Source organism: Terrapene carolina, unplaced genomic scaffold (assembly GCF_002925995.2).
Source record: "Terrapene carolina triunguis isolate 2854851 unplaced genomic scaffold, T_m_triunguis-2.0 Scaffold68, whole genome shotgun sequence".
In the NCBI taxonomy this organism is placed as follows: Eukaryota; Metazoa; Chordata; order Testudines; family Emydidae; genus Terrapene; species Terrapene triunguis.
The window spans coordinates 60,054,279-60,075,479 of NW_020664419.1; the positions used below are offsets into that span (position 1 = coordinate 60,054,279).

General features: G+C 39.2%; 1 protein-coding gene across 4 annotated transcripts in view; it reads left to right on the forward strand.

Annotated features, from left to right (window-relative positions):
- Nucleotides 1-21,201, forward strand: part of CNOT2 (CCR4-NOT transcription complex subunit 2) — a 142,002-nt gene that overhangs the window by 101,275 nt on the left and 19,526 nt on the right. For all 4 annotated transcript variants that reach the window (XM_024212652.2, XM_024212654.2, XM_024212650.2 and 1 more), the window contains 8 exons: nucleotides 5,787-5,853; nucleotides 9,084-9,231; nucleotides 10,128-10,310; nucleotides 13,539-13,618; nucleotides 15,159-15,284; nucleotides 17,158-17,282; nucleotides 20,187-20,307; nucleotides 20,417-20,573. In XM_024212652.2, the coding sequence (XP_024068420.1) occupies nucleotides 5,787-5,853; nucleotides 9,084-9,231; nucleotides 10,128-10,310; nucleotides 13,539-13,618; nucleotides 15,159-15,284; nucleotides 17,158-17,282; nucleotides 20,187-20,307; nucleotides 20,417-20,573 (1,007 nt within the window). The remainder of the gene's footprint in view (nucleotides 1-5,786; nucleotides 5,854-9,083; nucleotides 9,232-10,127; nucleotides 10,311-13,538; nucleotides 13,619-15,158; nucleotides 15,285-17,157; nucleotides 17,283-20,186; nucleotides 20,308-20,416; nucleotides 20,574-21,201) is intronic.

A 21,201-nucleotide genomic window follows, 5' to 3' on the forward strand; every position in this document is an offset into this window, starting at 1 on the left:
TCTTTGGCACCGGCGGTCGCTTGGCTACCCCAGTGGCATGGCCCGTACAACAGCCCTTCTGTACTCCTTGGGCCTACCATCAGGATCAGGGCTCCAGGCCGGCATCGGTGGCATCCGCACCCGTCTCCCCCCCGCCCACCACCCGCACCACCACCACCTCCTCCAGCATCGTCGCTGGCTCGACACACCCCCAGGGCTCCTGAGGACCCTACACGAGATAGGGACTCTGGGCTGTCACGCTCGGGCACAGCACCTGAACCAGCACCATCAGTGACACTGGAGCTGCCTCCAGTCACGGGAGGCTGTGAGGTACCTGACACAGCCTCCAGAGAGCCAGAAGGGCAGGAAGACCCTGTCCCACAGGTCTCCTCCTCCTCCTCGCCAGATGAGGTGGTGGCGGACACTGCCACCACCCTTCCAGCGATGGACACCAGGACCTTCTTAGGAGGGTGGCCCAAATTACATCAGATCGCTGGGTCCTGAGCACAGTAGGGGTGGAATATTCTATCCAATTTTGTTCCCTTCCCCTCCCTTTTCAGGGACCCTTCTCATGAACAACTCCTTTTGCAGGAGGTGCAATTGCTCCTCGCTCTAGGGGCAATAGAGGAGGTTCCTCAGGAGTTCGGGGGAAGGGGTTCTACTCTGGCTATTTCCTCATCCCCAAGGCCAAAGGTTTGTCTCCGACCTATCCTGGATCTGTGAGACCTCAACACATTCATAAGGAAAGTGAAGTTTTGCATGATCTCTCTGGCTGCCATCATTCCTTCCCTAGATCCGAGGGACTCTTACGCTGCCCTCGACTTGAAAGATGTATCCATTATCCCGGCCCACAGACATTTCCTTCGCTTCGTGGTCAGTGGCCAGCACTACCAGTTCAGGGTGCTCCCATACGGGCTCTCGATGGCCCCCCGGGTATTCACCAAGTGTATGGTGGTCGTGACAGCCTTCCTCTGCAAACGTCAGGTGCAAGTGTTCCCGTACCTGGGCGACTGGCTCATCGAGGCCGAGTCGCAAGCACAGGTTGCAGAGCATGTGTCTTTGGCCCAGGCCACATTCCACAGGCCGGGCCTCATAATGAATCTGCCCAAATCCACACGAGCCCCAATGCAGAGAATAGAATTAATAGGGGCTCTCTTGGACTCCAGGCAGGCCGGGGCATTCCTGCCTGAGCTGCGCTTCCAAGCACTCATGGACATTATCGAAAACCTTAGCCGATTCCCCACATCCACGTCCAGAAATTGCATGAAACTGTTGGGGGATATGGCGGCCTGCACAGACGTGGTCCGGCACGCCAGGTTATGCCTTCGGCCCCTCCAGGCGTGGTTAGCGCGGGTGCACAGGCTGGGCAGGGACCCACTGGACATGATAGTTACCCTCCCCCCTCGCATTCTTGAGTCTCTCCACTGGTGGCTGCAGCCACAAGTGGTCTGTGTGGGAGTACCCTTTGCCAAACCCCAGCCTATGCTATCACTAGTCACGCATGCCTCAGCGCTCAGTTGGGGAGCGCACCTGGGCAATATCAGAACCCAAGGCCTATGGTCCCACACAGAACTATTGCTGCATATCAACGTAAGGGAGCTGAGGGCGGTTCGTCTGGCATGCCAAGCATTCCAGGCTTGCCTTCAGGGCGCATGTGTGTTGGTGCTGACGGACAACACTGCAGCGATGTTCTATATAAACAAACAGGGTGGTGCTCGCTCCTCTCCCCTGTGCCAGGAAGCCCGTTAGCTGTGGGATTTTTGCATCGCCCACTCAATACACCTAGAGGCGTCACACCTTCTGGGAGCGCAAAATGAGCTAGCCGATCGTCTCAGCCGCTCACTTCACAGTCACAAATGGTCCCTCAGGCCGGACATCGCACACTCGATTTTCCAGAGGTGGGGCTTTCCCCACATAGACCTGTTTGCGATGCGGAGCAAGAGGAAGTGCCAGTGGTTCTGCTCTTTCCTGAACCCACAGCCCAGGCTCCATCGTGGACCTCTTTCACCTTTCATGGATGAGTCACCTGCTGTACACGTTCTCGCCCTTCCCTCTCATACACAAAGTCCTCCTCAAGACTCGCCGGGATGTGGCTTCCTTGACCCTCATAGCACCAGCATGGCCCCGCCAGCACTGGTTCACCATGTTGTTGAACCTCTCAGTGGACAGATCAGTAGCCCTTCCTGTGTGCCTGACACTCATCACACCCTACACGGTCTTTTATAAAGATAAGGTGCAGCAACGCCCTCACCCTGCGTTTCTGCCAAAGGTAGTCTCCCAGTTTCATGTGAACCAAGACATATTTTTACCTATGTTCTTCCCTAAGTCTCATGCCAGTAACAGAGAGCGCATGTTCCATTTCCTGGACGTAAGGCATACCCTAGCATTCTGCATTGAGCGTACAAAGCCATTTTGTAAGTCACCACAGCTCTTTATTGCAATCGCAGAAAGGATGAAGGGACTCCCAATCTCATCCCAGTGCATTTCATCATGGATCACGTCCTGTATCAGAACATGCTACGACCTGGCTAAAATTCCAGCCCCTCCGCTTATGGCGCACTCCACGAGAGCGCAGGTGTTGTCTGCAGCATTCCTGGCACAGGTCCCTATCCAGGACATATGCAAGGCAGCAACGTGGTCTTCCATCCACACCTTCACGTGTCACTACGCCATTACCCAACAGGCAAGGGACGATGCAGCCTTTGGCAAGGCAGTCCTGCACTCAGGAACCAGGTGAACTCCGACCCCTCCCCCAGGGAAACTTCTTGGAAGTCATCTATTGGAATGCACATGAGCAATCACTCTAAGAAGAAAAACAGGTTACCTACCTCTCGTAATTGTTGTTCTTTGAGATGTGTTGCTCATGTCCATTCCAAATCCCACCTACCTCCCCTCTGTCGGAGTATTCTGGCAAGAAGGAACTGAGCAGGCGGCAGGTCGGCAGGGACCTATATACACCGCTATGAAGGTGCCACTCCAGGGGTCTCCATAGCCAACCCGACGGGTACTGCTAAGGGAAAAACCTTCCGATGATCGTGCACGCAGCGCGCGCACACCTATTGGAATGGACATGAGCAACACATCTCGAAGAACAACAGTTACGAGAGGTAGGTAACCTCCTGAGGTCCCTTCCAACCCTGATATTCTATGATTCTATGAGGTAGGTAACTGTTTTTTCTGCTTTTCATTCCCTGAGGCATTCATCCATTTTAGCTATGACCTGAGGATGTGTTCATTAAATTGAGACCATGCAGACCATAAGGACCTATGAACAACTTTTCTCAGCTTCCTGTAGACATGTTTGATTAAATTTGCCATTGTGGGAAGAAATACAAACTCCTTATTTGCCTTTTAGGCCATATATACCAAATATCCTACTTCAATGTGTATAATGTGCCCCCTCTAATTTTTTCACCTCAAGAAAAAGTGTGTTCAGATAACCTTGTCATTCAGATAGATACATCATAAGGATTGCTTTGGGCCTCTCTCTCTCGGTTTTGAGAACCACAAAATCTAGTCTTATCAACCCATCCATTTTCAATAACCAGAGTTCCATGAGGATTTTCCCAACTCTTATTAAGTTAGCAGTTTCTTATAAAATAGAGCCCAAGTTCAACAGCATACTTCAGCGTGTGCCAAAAATTGACGTAACGGGGACTGTTCACATGTTTAAACTTAAGTGTGTGCTTACATACCTTGCTGAATCAGGGCCCTGATCTCCAGCTTAATGCCTCTAGGTTAAATTGACCTTTATTTCTAGAATTCAGGAAGGAATCCTTTTTAATATTATACATTATTTTCTTATTAAATCTTCTTTAACTTGTTTGCTAAGCCAAGTTCAAGTGAAGTATGAAGCAAATCAGAAGCCATAATTATGAATAAATGAGTCATTCTAAGAAGCCAGTGTATGTTAAGTGCCAGGACTGAGCGAAATCTTTCAGTGTTGATCTGAAAGATGAAAAGATGGCAAAAAAATAAGACAATGGGAATGTCAGATAGAAACATTTGTCATTGTGAGACGTTCCTAATGGCATGGGAATCAATTATACCAGCATTACAGAGTAAACCAGAGACTAAACAAGAAGCACCTTCATAGCCTATAAGCGTTTCTATCTACATAAGTATACAGTACCACGATAAAAAATACCAAAACTGTAGTATGCACTACCTTCTTGTGACACTTATCCAAGAAATACTACCTCTATTCAGTCCGAAACAGGCTTATGGAAACTATTTGAATTATCCTTCCCCCCCCCTTTTTTGGGGGGGTGGGGTGGGGTAAGGGTTGGAAGATAAATTTAGTCAGATATCTTCTGGGAGAGCTTGGTATCTCAGATGTTCTCAGTAAGAATGTCATATCTACTCATAATTAGTTCAGCTAGACTTCCCCAGCTGAGTACATTGCTATTGGGTCAATGGCCATTTTTATAGTCTTTCCACCTAGCTCTCAGGCCAAGACAATTTGAATTATCTTTTCAAATAACAGTTCATGACACAATAAATGTCAGTGTTTTTGTAATTCCTCAAAACAAAAACATTGTCTTCCAAGATTTATTCTTTATTAAGCCATGCTGTTAGTTATGGTTCCATTATCCTCTACTATACTTTTTTTTCTCTTAATCTTTCTTCCAATATTTTACTGGCTATAGAAATGTCCAGTACCTCACAATTATGCTTTGAAAAAATCAGAGAACTTGAAAGTGCTACAAGTAGTTTGATAGCTAATTACTTCATTGTTGTTATGTATTTTAGGTACCAGCTATTAATGTTCATATTTTCTTAATATTCAGTCACCTACTCTTAACCAACAGATTTTCTGGAATCTCTCTTTCGGCTTAATTGTTCGACTCCTCTTCCCCATGAATATTTGTAAATGCTGTCTTGAGTCCACTTAATCTTTTGGGCTAGCTCTAATTCATACTATTTTTCTGTTGCCTCTTCTAGACATCGCTGTGACTTTTTGTTTGGATGCCTCACTCATAAACAAATTCCACTACAGGTTTTTCTTTTAACTTCACGTCTTTGTCTCATAAATTCACAATAGCTGGTTTTTGTTCCTTGTATTTTTCTTTTTCTGAAGAATTGTGATTTGTCATGCCTCACTTATGTCACATACTTGGATTTTACAATTTTTATACACTGGTGGATTTTAATAGATATCTGATTTCCCCCCAGATTTGCTTTCTTAAAATGACTGCACTGTTCTGTGAACCCATCCCTTTCTGTACTGAATTCAGGTAGCTTATGGTCACTGGTTCCAAGCTTCCTTACGTTTTCCTATTCTAAATCAGTTCTTCGTTGTTAGTAAAGTGTAGGTGCAGAGTGGCTTTTCCTCTGGCTAGAGTCTTTTTACTTTGAGTCATTAAATTGTCCTCTGTATACCTTGAAAAAATCTCTCTAGTGATGTGTGTGTGTGTGTGTGTGTGTGTGTGGTTGTATTTATTGTTCCATAAGCAACTGAGTGGGATGTTTGAGACCATTGAAAGTAAAGTTTGATATTAACATTAGTATGTGATACACCTCTACCCTGATATAACACTGTCCTCAGGAGCCAAAAAATCTTACTGCATTATAGGTGAAACTGCGTCATATCGAACTTGCTTTGATCCGCCGGAGTGCGCAGCCCCACCCCCCTGGAGCACTGCTTTACCGTGTTATATCAGAATTCGTGTTATATCGGGTCACGTTATATCAGGGTAGAGGTGTATTACAAACTTTAGGTATCATTTTTTAGAGCAATGAAGTATCTATCTTTCTTTGTCCTTTTGGTAACAACTCGTTTGTTTTGTTTGGTTGTTTTAATATAGATGCTGGCATCACCATCAACATCAGGTCAGCTGTCTCAATTTGGGGCAAGTTTATACGGGCAACAAAGTAAGTACTCTGTTTATTACTGATATGCTTCTTTTATGATGTATGCATGTTCATTTTTACATCTTGAGGGAGAATATGCATATCGTTTTTTCTGTTAATTACATAGGAGAGGTTGCATGTCTTTTTATGTGTGTGACCTGTGCAAGATACATTTTAGATCTGGGTTAGTAGTTTTTTATGCATTTGCCATGATTTGATGCTCTACAGTTGCTAAATAAATATCACCTAAAATATTCTATAGTTAAACACGGTATAAAGAATATCTGTGGCTTAGCCATGACTTTTAAAAAGAAAACTAAAACAATAGGCCAAAATAAACCTAGTTTTCTGAAGAATGGATACAGAATCAAGTGAACAGCTTGATTTGTAATGTGGTATTGTATACCCACAAAAGGCAAATTGATTCACTTCTAAAAGTTGGTCATTCTTAATTCTGTCTGTAATATGTGAGGTAGTAAAGCTGGGGAAAATATTCGAGGTTAATAGTTATTTTCCCACCCTCCATTTCTTCCTTTTTATCCTGCAGCTGTTAAAAGTTTAAATTAGCAGGTACAGAAAGACTAGTTGTGTGCTCTACAGAAGGATTTTAAGTATTTTACCACCTCCTGATTAGACTTGATTGGAATTTTCTAGCAAGTTACCATTGGCCGCAGACACTGTATGTAAAGTATCTTCTAGGGTATTTTAGCAAGTGACTTTTTTAGCTGGACAGAGCAAGAGTATTGTCTCCTAGAAGATGCAGTCTTTCTGATACAGTATTTAATTTTCCTTTGAATAACATTCAGGCTCTTAATAGTGAGAGTGGTTGCCCCATAGACTGTTGACGAGTAACAGTGTTAGACCTACTGGTACATTCATTCCAATGATGAATTTTCTTTAAATCCATTTCTAGGAAATCTGAGAGGGAAGCTTTATGCTCATTTTTGGGGCCTTAATCTGGCATTGTTGAGCCTCTTTTAGTCTCCACTATCTTTATAGCTTGGGGCTGTAGCTATTTTTGTACCTTTTTATCCATTGCAATTGTATTCATTAGGCCCATTAAGTCACCCAGATGATCTAATACATTTTTCTTAACAACCTAATATTTCGATCAGTTCTGGCTGTGATGCCTAAAGTGCAATCTAGCTTAAGTGAAATCATGCTTAAAGTAGAAACTAGAAGGTCATACTAGAACAGGCTTCTGTTTCTTCCCGAAGTCTGGAATGCCATGCTTGGGACTAGATGATGTTTAACCATTAAAATGTTGTTTGGAAGAATAAAAATTGATACCTAGAATTGGACTAGTGGCATCTGCTTCATTATCCATCTATGTATGTGTCTCGTTCTGGAAAGGGGTGACCAGATCCAGATTATTGTAAATCTGAGTTAAAGAAACCCAATTTCCAGGCACAAAATTAGCTTTTTACTTTCTTCTCCAATGGTCAACCGAAGTCATTGCCTATTAGAAGTATTAACAAGGGAAAGTGAAAGAGAGAGAAAAATAGATTTCAGCTGTCCATCCACAAATTTACAATGAGACTTGAAGGATCAAACTCAATCTGTTTACATATATTCAGATATAAAAAAATATTCTATAGCTGGCAATTGCGGAGAGTTCGAATTTTCACTGTGCGGGCCAGCTGAAATCTATTTTTCTCTCTCTTTCACTTTCCCCAGAGAATGCTTCCTATGTTTTGCACTGTGAGGTCAATTTCTAAATCAGTTCCTTAGAGATCTAGTTTACCACCCTGCTGCCAAACCAATGGGCCAGTTATAAGGAATATTTTTTTAGCTGCACTGTTACGTATGCTAGTTTTGTTTCCTGATATATATTACATGAAATTTCCTTTTTATTGTATCTGGACATAATCCTGAAATTTTTTTCAAATTTAAATAGAAAAATTGATTTGTGAATCAGAAGAAAGTCATACACAACATTTGAAAATGTCCTCAGAAAACAAAAGCATTTCTCCACAGAGTATTTTTTTTGTCCCAATTGTTTTAAATAATGTGAATTTCCATTTTTATTTGTCTTTGATGCTGAAATGCTTTCTTTATTTGCTGTATACACCCACACATTTATGGTGAAGCATTTGTGTTGAACACAATAATATTGAACACGTAGTATGGCATTCACAATAATTTTTATTATATTAGTGGACAGTTAAAATCTCACTTTTTTCTTATTTCAGAACATTAGACTTAAGTTAATTACAGATACTGAATTTCTATGGTCAAGAAAAAGCACTTTATACTTGACAGAGAACAATTCTAAAAAGCATACTATTGAAAACTAAATTATTAATATTTGTATTAAAGAAGTTTGTATTGTTTTGCATGAGCTGAAATAGTGTTTTCAACACAGGCCAAGTGTGTATCCGCTTATACTTTCTGAAAATGTATCTTCTAATTGAAATTTTACATGAATTTAAATGTACTGTATTTAGTATAAAATAATTCTAAATTGTGTAATTAGCCTATTCTAGAAATAGCATTTATCTTATGTTGAGGGAGTGGTCCAATTACAACTATTACTCTTTGCCAAATACATATTTTTCTATTTAATTATTAAGTGTTTTTAAAAATGAGTCTGATTTTTTCCTACTTTCATTTTAAAAATGCTTTTATGAAGTGTGTGTGGACTCAACCAAATATGTGTTGTTTTTAACGCTTACATAAAAAGCTGTTTGATTTAGCTTTTTAGAAGATAAACATGATGCCAACAGATGACAAAAAAAGAAAATTCTTAAAAACAAGATTGTGAGACACTTTAAAGAAGAACATTAAGTCTTGCTTATCGCTTATATAATTAAAGTTTTCAAAATACAAAATGAGAGTCAAGACACTTTTTTATACTGTTCCTTCAGTTTTAAAGCTATATTTCAGTACTCAGTCTAACAAACCAGTCGGAACATAAAACCTGCAAATTACTGATACAAAAGTAAACCTATAACACTTACTGTAGAATGCAAATATCAATGGAAATGCAATTTTGGTAGTGCTTGTCAAATACAAAAAGCTTTCAAATAAAAAGCCTTTTTTCTGAAAATTACAAAAAGACAGCATATTTGCAATAACTGAGTTTAGATCATGTAAATAAGGACTTAATTTTTTCACTGCATTTTCTTGCAGCATTACACTAATATTTTTTTAGATTGTCAAATTAGATTAAGTTCCCTTCTACACTGGATGGATAACACTTTGTTCCTGATTGCTACATATTTCCACCCCTCTGAATCTTTTTTCAATAGGTGCACTAGGCCTTCCAATGAGGGGAATGAGCAACAATACCCCTCAGTTAAATCGCAGCTTATCACAAGGCACTCAGTTACCGAGCCACGTAACGCCAACAACAGGGGTACCAACAATGTCACTTCATACGCCTCCATCTCCGAGCAGGTATTTATTGGTAGCTGATATTTCTGCAATTGCTTTTTTTCTGCAGAGCAGTTTAAGCATATTTTACCTAAACTACTTTACATTATAGTTAATAAAAAAGAAAAATATTTCCTATTATGGATCACTGCCTGTGTTGAGGAAAATATTTGTAATACACTGTTTGTATGTGGTAAGGATAGTGTTCACTTGCAAATTCTGTTGCGTGAACACAAGACATCATTTGACTGCTTTGGTAAATGTGTGGTTAAAATTATATGCATGTTATACAGCATTCAGAATATCAAGGGGGTAGCACAGAAGCACTAATATTAAAAGATTTTATGTATCAATTGATTTAGCTATATGGTGTTTTCACACTCATAAGACTTTTATTTCACTTCAAATATTTTTTATAAGTATTCTACAGTAGACCTGACCAGGGATTTGTCTAGTCTCATTGTATAAAGGAGCATATGACTTTTCTAAACAAACCTAAAACTCTGTACCATTTACTGAAAAGTAATTGCTTAGATCAGTGGTTCTCAAACTAGGGCTGCTGCTGGTTCAGGGAAAGCCCCTGGCGGGTCGGGCCGGTTTGTTTACCTGCCGAGGGATGTGCTGGCCTCCCTTCCTGCAGCCCCCATTGGCCTGGAGCAGTGAACCGTGGCCAGTGGGAGCCACGATCGGCCGAACCTGCAGACGCGGCAGGTAAATAAACCGGCTCGGCTCACCAGGGGCTTTCCCTGAACCAGCGGCGGCCCTAGTTTGAGAACCACTGGCTTAAATGATGTGCCATATTGAAATTATTCATAAATCTAGCTTGACTGCCTAAAAAATTGATTATTCGTTTCATTTCTATACTGAAGTTGAAAAGTATTGTATAGGTTCAACTTTTTGGATGGTTTTATCTCTTTCAGGGGTATATTGCCTATGAATCCTAGGAATATGATGAACCACTCCCAGGTTGGTCAGGGCATTGGAATTCCCAGCAGGACAAACAGCATGAGCAGTTCAGGGTTAGGCAGCCCCAACAGAAGCTCGCCTAGCATAATATGTATGCCAAAGCAGCAACCCTCTCGACAACCTTTTACTGTGAACAGGTAAGACTGATTTGGTCAAGCTATATACATGCAGGTTTGGGGATGTTCAGCAGCATTCCTGAAATAAAAATCTAGTTTTATCCATTATTTTAAAGTTTGAAGTGGTGAATTCTTACTGCCAGGAGACCGTGTATCTGCTTTGAAATGTACATAAGATTCTCTTGATTGAAGCCTTCAAACTAAATTTTGCCTGGCCACTGGTCATTCACTACTGTTCCTGCAAAAATACATATTTAAACAGTTGTTTTTAAAGTGCAAGTTGGGGTTTTCTTTGTGCACATTTTAACTTTAGTGCTGGTTATAAGTTACATTAAATGCACTTGGAAAAAATAAGGCAAGAATTAAAAATATAATAGTTCTTTGAGAATTGCCTCTGTAGATTCACATGCTTCAGGAGTCTTGCGCCTCTGTGCTGCAAGCCACACAACCATTTGGAAAGCAGTGACTTGCCCTCCTGTAGAGCTGAGCATTCCTTGCAAACAGCCTCTGTTCCTCTCCTTCCACTGTAGGCATAGGTCTCAGAATCATCAATCACTTAACAGTAACACAACGTAAGATAAGATATGTTTGGTTTATATTGATTTTGAAGTTCTGTTTATATAGACAGTTTAAAAGAATCATAACTGTAGTTTGGTTATAACTGCTTTTCCACACCTTATGGTAGTATGTCCACCCAATGTCAGTCCCACCTTTTCTTCATTTAAATCTCTCTGTACTGTTCGCAAACTAACTCATGTCAGTCATATGCCTTCTCCAACCCAACATTATGTAAAAAAAGAATGAGAGGGAGAGAAATTTTAAGATAATATTTTTAATCTCTTAGTTTGTGCAATTCCTATCCACTTCAAGAAAAGAAGATCTTGCTGATCTCCTCAGCCAGCCACAGTAGGGATTTGGCAGCAGTAGTTCAAATCCCTGCCTTGTGGCATGAGAGGGGTCTTTTGGTCCTCTCACTCTATAGCAGAGGTGGGCAAATTACGGGCCACGTCCGGCCTGTGGGACCGTCCGGCCCGGCCCCTGAGCTCCCAGCCAGGGAAGGTATCCCCCGGCTCCTCCCCCGCAGCCTCAGCGCGGCGCACCGCCAGTGCTCTGGCCCATTGCTCCTTCCGGGCAGCACGGGAGGCGTGGCTCTGAGCAGCATGGTAAGGGGGCGGGGAGCGGGGGGGTTGGATAAGGGACAGGGAGTCATGGGGGGCAGTCGGGACAGGGAGCAGGGAGCGGTTGGATACGTGTGGGAGTCCTGGGGGGCCTGTCGGGGTGGGGGTGTGGATAGGGGGCGGGGCAGTCGGGACAGGGAGCAGGGGGGGTTGGGTAGGGGGTGGGGTCTCGGGGGAGCGGTTAGGGGCGGGGGGTCCTGGGAGGGGGCGGTCAGGGGACAAGGAGCAGTGGGGGTTGGATGGGTCAGAAGTTCTGAGCGGGGCAATCGGGGGCGGGAAGTGGGAGGGGACGGATTCGGGGTGGGGGCCAGGCTGTTTGGGGAGGCACAGCCTTCCCTACCCAGCCTTCTATACAGTTGCGCAACGCCGATGTGGCCCTCGGGCCAAAAACTTTGCCCACCCCTGCTCTATAGGCTACCTCAGCATGTTTGCTGTAATGAATATCAGCAAGTAAAGGGGCAAATAAATTAGTGTTGTTTATATATTAAAAAAAAAAAAAGCCTCATTAACATTATTTGAGATGCCCCTTTTCTTAGTTTTCAGTAGTAATTCAGAGATGATGAAATCTCAGTATGCAGTAGCTTTTGAATTATTGTCTTCATCTTTTATGTACATACATCATATGCTTTCTTCGTGCGTCCCTCTCCCATTTAGGAAGGGATGATCACTAGTATCCAGGTTGCTATTTTTTATTGAAGCTATTTCCAGTGTGGGGTTATTCACTAGACTTTAAAAGCAAATATATACATACAAGTCTATAAATACACGTTAAATTATACTACAAATGCCACTGTTAACACTAAATTTACAGATATCAGTACTATTGTGGATAAACTTAAAAATTTCATGAAGATTTGATGAATTTTCTTGACGGTCACATAATTGATAATCACTTCCATAAAATATTCTCTAAACATTTTCCCCAATTTGAACAATGTGTTGGCTATTTTAAAATGTATAGAATATTTAACTTTCTCCTCATCAGCTACCTCAGTTTTCCTAAAGAGGCAGCACTATGTATTGATAGAAAGTTGGATAACCCACAGGTAAAAAACAACTGTGGGGCAATTTTTTCTCCTGCTGTCTGACCTCTTGTATCTCTCTGAAATCCCTAGTCTGAGGACTCTTTTAATTGCTGGATTTTATTTGTTGAGATGCGTTGTGTGAAAAGTACTATATATCAGCAGGCTATATTGCATGGCCTTACTAACTACATCAAGATTGACTGTCTTGTCAGTGCTCTCACCTGATTTAGAATTCCAGAAGATGCCAGAAATCTGTTTCTTCAAGTGGCTGATAGATAGAAGTCAAAGGGTTTGATGTATTCCAAATACACCACCTTACTGAAGCCAAGCTGAGCAGGGTCATTCTGCACTTATTGTTCCCCTACTCAATCTCTTGAACTGTGTTGGGGGAACTGAAAGCAGTTTCTCTTGACCCTCCTAGGGTGATTATGGCTGCTAGTAGGCAAAGTAAGTTGTCTAGTTCCCTGATTGATGTGTGCCCACATATGGGAAACTCTAAACGCAAAAGGTTAAGGGGATAGCTTTTTTTACTTTTTCTTTTTTTAGACCTTGGCCTAATTGCTTTTCTTAATAAAGCATGAGAGAAACTAGGAGTTAATCTCGGCTTGATCTGTCCATGCTATCTTGTCAAAATATCATCTTGACTTTATTGTATCATATACCCTAGCAAAGTCAAGATGGTGTCTACTGTATTCTATTTATCTATAGATATATCAACTTTGTCATGATTCACTTATGAACTTATTTTAATGCCTATGGCTCTGTTATCCTTAAGTCTTAGCATTTTTCTTAATATTCTATTGTTAGAAATTTATAATAAAATTGTCTTGATTAATTGCCCCATTGTTTATACAAATTTGACAAGTGCAAAGTATAAAACGGTGAAAACTGAATTTGAAAGATGAACGCAGGTTTCTTAGCCTGTAATAACTCAAGTGAGGTGTTAATGAAGTCTCTTCGTTTTCCTTTCTTGTCTTGTCTTCTCTCACTCAGTTGAAGTTAGAAAGTGTTTATTTTTGTATCTGAATTTTTGTTTTTGTGCACAGTATGTCTGGATTTGGAATGAACAGGAATCAGGCATTTGGAATGAATAACTCCTTATCAAGTAACATTTTTAATGGAACAGGTGAGTTTCCTTTAAATAGGTAGAGGATGAAGTACAATAGGAGGTATATATGTTAGCTGGTTAAAACCCCAAATTGTTAAAGATATTTGTATCTCTAATTGTGAATTTTTGTAATTATGCTTAATGACTTTGTACAGAATTGTTCCCATTACTTAAGAATGTGCACATAAATTGGAACACTGACATTAATATATGACAAATGTGTAATTCAGTTTTTAAGATCATATGTAAAATACAAAATACATTTAGGTAGTAGCAAATGGCATAAAAATAACACTTCTGAAATTATACTAGAAATTAATATTTATATTACTTTTAAAGACAAAGTAGAAAAACTTAAATTACACTGAAAATAGTTTGTTTTGCATGGATTTTTTTTATATACAAACATACATTCATAACAGCCAATTTCAATGTCAAAAATAATTTAAAGATCCAGGGACAACAAAGGGATGATCCTGTTAAACGTTTATTAATCTGTAGGCGGGGGGGGGGGGAAGTATCTGTTTAGTATGAAAATATTATGGTGAACAACTTCTTTAAAAACTATTTTTAGAAATCTTCCCTTATTTCCAACTCCTCTTACACAGATATAAAAAATGATCCTTTTAAATCAGTAGTCCAGGTTGTGACAGTTTCTAGGAATTCCAGACTGTTCATTTGTATTAAGAAAACTATATATAATATCATCCAGAAAAATGCTTTACTTTAGGTATGTATGGCTATACTAAGCTTTCTGTATATAACTACAAGGTTATAATTACATCTTTAAAATACTGATGGTGTCATAAAGTAAAAGGGTAATGCCCAAGTGGTTTGTGTAGTCACTAGAACCCTGTGATGGCATTATAAACCTATAATTCAAAATTTGTATATACTCTGATACCAGCTGCAAATCGGAATTCATGCCTTACCCTGGGTTTTACTACGTGTCTTCTGAAATTGCTTCATTATTCTGCCTTGTCCTGCGTTAGTAGCGATTAAAGGGCTCCTACAGCGCTGCCACTGATGCTACTATTTCCCCTCTCCAAGCCCTTCTCTTGCTAGCTCCCTATTGTCAGTGAAGCCTTTCTTTCCCACTATGGAACCACTGATAACTTCAGTCCTGTAATTTACAGGTACAGTGTCACATTCATGACTCTTGGCATATATTATTGAGTTGCTATTTTAAAAATAAAAAATGCTCTATAGCCTAGCCTTGTCATCTAGGCTTTTCTTTTCTTTTTTTAAATTTATACAGAATACTGATAGAAACTTGAAGAGAAAATGAAGTGTTCTCCTACCTTTTAGTGGTGGGATTTTATTTCTTCAGCATATCATCTGTTGCTAGCACTATAAACCATGGAAATCACATCTTGGTGACAGGAGGTGGTGTTTGTTGAACATTTTAACAAAATCAGTTTGTTTGAATGTACATGTTCGTGAAGAGAAAATATTTTGATCCTTTTATTGTTTGATGAAGAAAAACTTGATTTCATGTATTGCAGTCCCTGTGTAAAAAATTCAAGGTGGTTAAAAAACAGAGTGCTTTTTATTTTAGATGGAAGTGAAAATGTGACAGGACTGGACCTTTCAGATTTTCCAGCACTAGCAGACAGAAATAGAAGAGAAGGAAGTGGCAACCCAACTCCATTAATAAACCCATTAGCTGGAAGGGCTCCCTATGGTAAGAATGTACTTCTGAAAACTTTGTTGAATAAAATAAATGTTTACTTGCCTGATTCGCGTATGGCTGTTCATAATACATTGTTATGAGACAGTGGGTAACATTTTCAAAAGTGCCTAGATCCCATTGACCATCAGTAAGGCTTAGGCTCCTAAGTCATATTTTCAAAAGTGACTGAGACAATTACAGTCTGGTCATCTTGATGCTTTTGAAAACATTACCCAACATCTCTGCAGTTGGAAGTTGACTTCAGACATGTTGCAAGTCATTATAACTCAGCTGTTTAAATTCACCTTTGATTGAAAACTGGCCATTTTTTTTTTTCAGTCTGGATATGCATATTTTTAAATAGCTTCATTTTTTGTTTCCTATCAAATTGATTGCCTGTCTTTTAGATGCCTGTTGATCAAATTGTCGCAGTGTACCTTGTAAATAGTTTATTTTAGAAATAAAATGTAACATTAAAAAGTTAGCATTTGCTAAGAGGTGTGACGACATATCAGAGATGCTACAGTTTCCTCCTATACTGTGCTACCTATTGACTTTTTAATAGTGATCACAGTACTTGATGCTTATTGGTTTTTTTTTTTAAAGTACTAAATAGACACACATCTTATGCAATAGAACTACTTGTAGAATAGTTACAAATCACATGAGCAAAGATAATTTTTAGTATAAGTCATCAGGGTAGCTTAGCCTCAAAGTACAACTTTTTCTTGTTCCTTAATATATGTTTGTCCTGCATATCACTTCTGCATATAACTTGGGCAGTTGCTGTTATATAAATTATCATTGGGTACTACAGGAAAGAGGGTATTAAGTTCTTTTTAGCTCATTCTCCAAATTTCTGACAGAAAAAGCTCTGTTACCTTTAGAATATCAATCAACGTTTTGCTAAAAGATCGTATTTGCGTCTATAAATGCCAGAATCCATTTATTCAGAAGAAAGAAGAAACAGGATTCAGTAAACCAATTTCCTAAATTTAAAAAAAGGGAGCTTTGATCTCTTCTTGACCTCAGAACACTGGAAAATGTCTGTCAACTATCGATACGCTTTAGCTCATCTACACCTATCCAGAACCTCTGGAAAATGATCTCTAGGTTTCCTTCTATCTGCACTTACCCTGCATCAGAGGTCTGAGTAATTTGCAGCCAGATTACTATATTATTTCTGTATGTCTGAGCAAGAGGTTGTTGACCCCTGGAGTCTTTTTTTTTTTTTAATTGGTACAATAAATAATGCTTCTCTTCAGTCCCTGGATCCAATCTTCCAGTATGAATGACCTACTTTTCTGAAATTAGGGTCAGAGCATTGAAGCCAGCTGATATCTGTAGACTTGCATTTTTCCTACTGTTTAAGTCACTGGCAAGTATAACATAGTGATGTTCTATTGCAAATTACCTGCATGTTTACTTAAAATATATAAGCCTAACCAAATTTCAGAAAACATTTTCAGAATTTAAAGGAAAACTGATTTCAATAAAAAAAAATCTGTATCCTTTTTATCAAATTGCTTTAATATCATTTTAAAAACTCCTCTCACGGTTCTTCTGCTTATTCAGATGTTGTGTAAGATGTTCAGTGTTAATAATAGTAAAACTATTGGGCATAATTAATTCTTAGTGTAACTTCAATAAAAACAGTTCAGTTGTGCTAGTTATGAATTTGGTGCCAAAGTTTTCTACATCTAATTTAAATAAGAGAACTGAGTCAGTGACGTACGGTTCCAGTAAACCAACACACTTTCATTTTTTTCATATTTCCTGTTCTTTTAAAGTCTGTTGCACTGTACCAATCGCTCATAAAAGCAGCAGCAGAAAAATGTTTTCATAATAGTTATTAATATTGTACTTGCTCTCATTTGGATCATAGTTGGAATGGTAACAAAACCAGCAAGTGAGCAATCCCAGGACTTCTCAATACACAATGAAGATTTTCCAGCATTACCAGGCTCCAGTTACAAAGATCCAACATCAAGTAATGATGACAGTAAATCTGTAAGTGAATGTTAAAACTTTATTTTTTCCCTCCAGTGATCACGTTTTGTTTTTCAACAACTTAGTTTAAAATTGGCAGTAAAGCAATTTGAATACACTTGTACTTCAAGGTGACAAATTTTAAGAGGTCTTCTATAAACTACTCAGTAATTGAAATATCACTATATGTGCTATGCAGATTGGCTCTCCTGGGGAATCAGTTGTCTTCTGACCATGAAAATGACCTTGATAACAGATTATTTTGGTGAGGGTGAATCAAATTACTTTCTCAGTTTCAAAAAAGTCCTGTGTACTTTTATGTACACTTTTGGAGATAGAAAACCCGAGTTTAATTGTTTCTTTCAGGTACACCTCACAAAGTTTGCTTCTAGAATCAAGATATAATTGTTCTAAAATTCCCAGTGCTGAGTTTTGACATAGGGAGATACTTCCAGTTCAGATCCCTCTTCTTAGCTAGATTCACATGTTACTTTCTCCAATAATAATAATAATAATAATACTTTCCACAGTACAGCACCTTCCACTGAGGTTCTCAAAATTCTTTACAAACTTAATGAGTTAAGTCTCGCAATGTCCATGAGAGCTAGGTAAATATTGTTGTTCCCCATTTTTTTATATAGATAGGGAAATAATGGCACAGGGATAAAGTGATCTTAACCAAATATCACACAGGAAATCTGTGTCATAGTGAGGAATTAAGATTTCTAACTCCTAATACCTTGTCTTAACCACAAGACTATTCTGCATCCTTTTAGTTATTACATATTTACATGTATAACTTTATTGACTCTGAAAGTTTGGTAATATTGGTATCTATCAGCAATGTGAACATTAATAGTGTAATTGCATGGTTTGGGGTTGTTTGTCCTAAGAGATCCATATTCCAGTGTAGTTTGATTATAGCAAGGTTTAACAAATATTGGTGGGGTTTTGTGATTCTAGTTTGTCACTCATATTGTTACATATACAGTATTTACTGGATATTTAAATAAGAATAAACTTGTAAAAAGATTTTTTTCCTCTTCAGTTAATGTGGCAAGCCATGAGTGGCAGAGGTATTAAAGTAGGAACTGTTTAATTCAACTCAAGTTCTTTGATCATAGATTTCATTAATAAACTATAGGTAGTATGTAGTGTTCCATGGAAATCATAAAAATTAAATTCAGGGGATTTACAAGTAAAACGGAGAGTGTAATTATCTCCCCAGTTAAAACCACAGTCCTGGTGCACGTGAGATCATGGAGCTTATTTGATAATACAAATCAGACTAGCAAAGTGGCTAATGTAAAAAAATCCTAGATTCTATACTTTAATGGGCATTTCAGAGTGATTGATCTCAACTATGTACAACCGGTTTTGGGTTAATGATTAACTCTTTGAACTTGGATGATTCATAGAATTATCCCACCCATTAATCTCTGCAAAGAAACTGCCAAAAGGGGAAATATCCTAGATCTGTACTAACACCATATACCCTTTGGAATTTTTCAGTGAAATATCATGAATCACCGTAACCATGGGAGATTCAACCATTAAGATTGCCAAAATTAGCATTTATCCACATTACACACTTGGTTTTTTGAAGTAGTATAAAGCCTTTGCAGCATCCAAGAAGCTGTTGAAAGATATGGGAGTGAAGCCACTTCGTTGCATGCAGTCCTGCTATCTGTGGAGGTCAAATTCTTCATTTTTCATTCCCTGGAGGAAGCTGTTAAGGTTTGCCACTACTGAAAAACAGGAGGTAGAAGCAGACTCCGAGAGGGATTGGATAAAAATTGAACTGATACTATGTGATTCTATAAAAAGTTGTCTTGTCAAAAAGTCACAGTAATATGCAGGCAGTATGTCCTGATAAATTGATGTTCTGCCATTTGAAACAGCAGTACGTCAGTGCACACTAGAAAACTTTTAGTGTGCAGCAGCAAGATCCATATGGACAGTTAGGATGCAGCATGCTGAAGCACTGTAGATTTACACCTGAACTTGCTGCGCACCAAACGGCCTTTTAGTCGTGTCTAATTTCTTTTATTGTCCCTTCCTGTGATGTCTTCTCTAGACATTGAGCTCTTCAGAGTAGTATCCTGTCAGTGTGGCGCCATGCATTCTATGGTATTGTAGAAATAGTAAATAGAAATGATGACAGAAAAACAATTTGCAGTAGAGAGCAAACATTTTATACAGTTTTCTTGTCAAATATAGTGTTATACCTTTTTCCTAACTGGTGAGTGCCAACTGTAGTTTGCTTGCTTCTGTAATTGGTCCCTTTATTATATCCAGTGTCAGCCACTGCAGCTCAGAGGGGCTCTCTATGTGGAGACGAGACTGTTGGCTGGCATGTGAAGCGAAGGGCCCACGAGCACCTCCTGTGCCATGCACTCATTTAGAAATGCAGCAGTTTACTCTTCCCGTTAATATTCTGCTCCAAGTGTGTACAAAATATTTAAATATCCTGACCTTTTAAATTTGAGATTATAGATTTGGGAGTAGTTCTTATTTTAGGGATTGTAAAAATGACGAAGGCATTAATCATACCTACAGATTGGTAACAGAACACGAGAACTTCAACTGACAAACAGAGCTGTGGTTTACATTTTGCTCATAAGTAAGCCCTGAAAAGTGTGGAAAACTACGTCTTTGTTTTTAATTCCTTTATGTTCAAATATCGGGGTTTTTTTGTTGTTGTTTTTTTTCAAAACTTAAAATTGAATTACCTTGTAGTGTGGCAGGGCACTTAATTGCTTTTGGGATATGAATAACTGAACAGACTTCAGCCTCACAGTACATGTATGGTCCTGTCGATGGCTTTTGAAGAGCGCTTGATTCAGAAGGGCTGCTTAACCAAGTTTTCCATGTTGGTTTGTTTTCTATCATGTTAACTTGCACAAATTACTTGTTTCTTAATAGAATTTGAGTACATCAGGCAAAACATCTTCTAGTGCAGACGGACCCAAATTCCCTGGAGATAAAAGTTCAACAACGCAAAACAACAACCAGCAGAAAAAAGGGATCCAGGTGCTACCTGATGGTATGCTTGAGTCTTTTTTTTTGATAAATCGCTTGAAAATACTTTCAAATGATCTTGTTGATTCCTCCACTTTTTGAAAGGAGAAAATTAATTGGTTGTTCTTGCCCAGGTCGGGTTACCAACATTCCTCAAGGGATGGTGACGGACCAGTTTGGAATGATTGGCTTGTTAACATTCATCAGGGCAGCAGAGACGGACCCGGGAATGGTACATCTTGCATTAGGAAGTGACTTAACAACACTAGGTCTCAATCTCAACTCTCCTGAGTAAGTTCTGTTTTCAATAGTGTCATCAGTTTTGTTTTTATTATGCTGCTGTTCATAATATTGGGTTCATATAGTTCACATGAATATAAAAAAACTGCAGATACTTTGACAAATTAAATTTGAAAATGCAATGACAGTAAAGTAAAGCTTTCATTAATAAGAGAACTGTGCTTCAAGGCATATTGAGATCTTGTTTTGCAATCTTTCAGTAAGCTAGGAGGCTCTCTTTACTCCCTTAAATTGTTAAGGATTTTTTCAGGAAAGCTTTAGTGTGTTTGTTAATAAATTTCATGCATAAATTATTTTTTAAATAAAAATTTTCCTTGAGGATATTTACATTTAACAATCAGGCAGCATTTTTATTGTAAATTAAACTTACACTGATGTAATAACAAACTGTACACCTTCATAGTTGTATTGTATAGTTGTATTGTTATCTTCAAGAGCAGTATACCTTTTGAAGTTAACTTCTAGTCCGTTAGCTATTTTATATTCTCCATGTGCATAATTGTGAGCCCTCCACCATGATATCACAGGGCAGTAAGGGATTTTAAAGAATCTCTTATACCTCTGTGTGGACTACCCACATCACCAGAGCCTGTGTTGGGAGGCAAGCGGGGAACAGCTG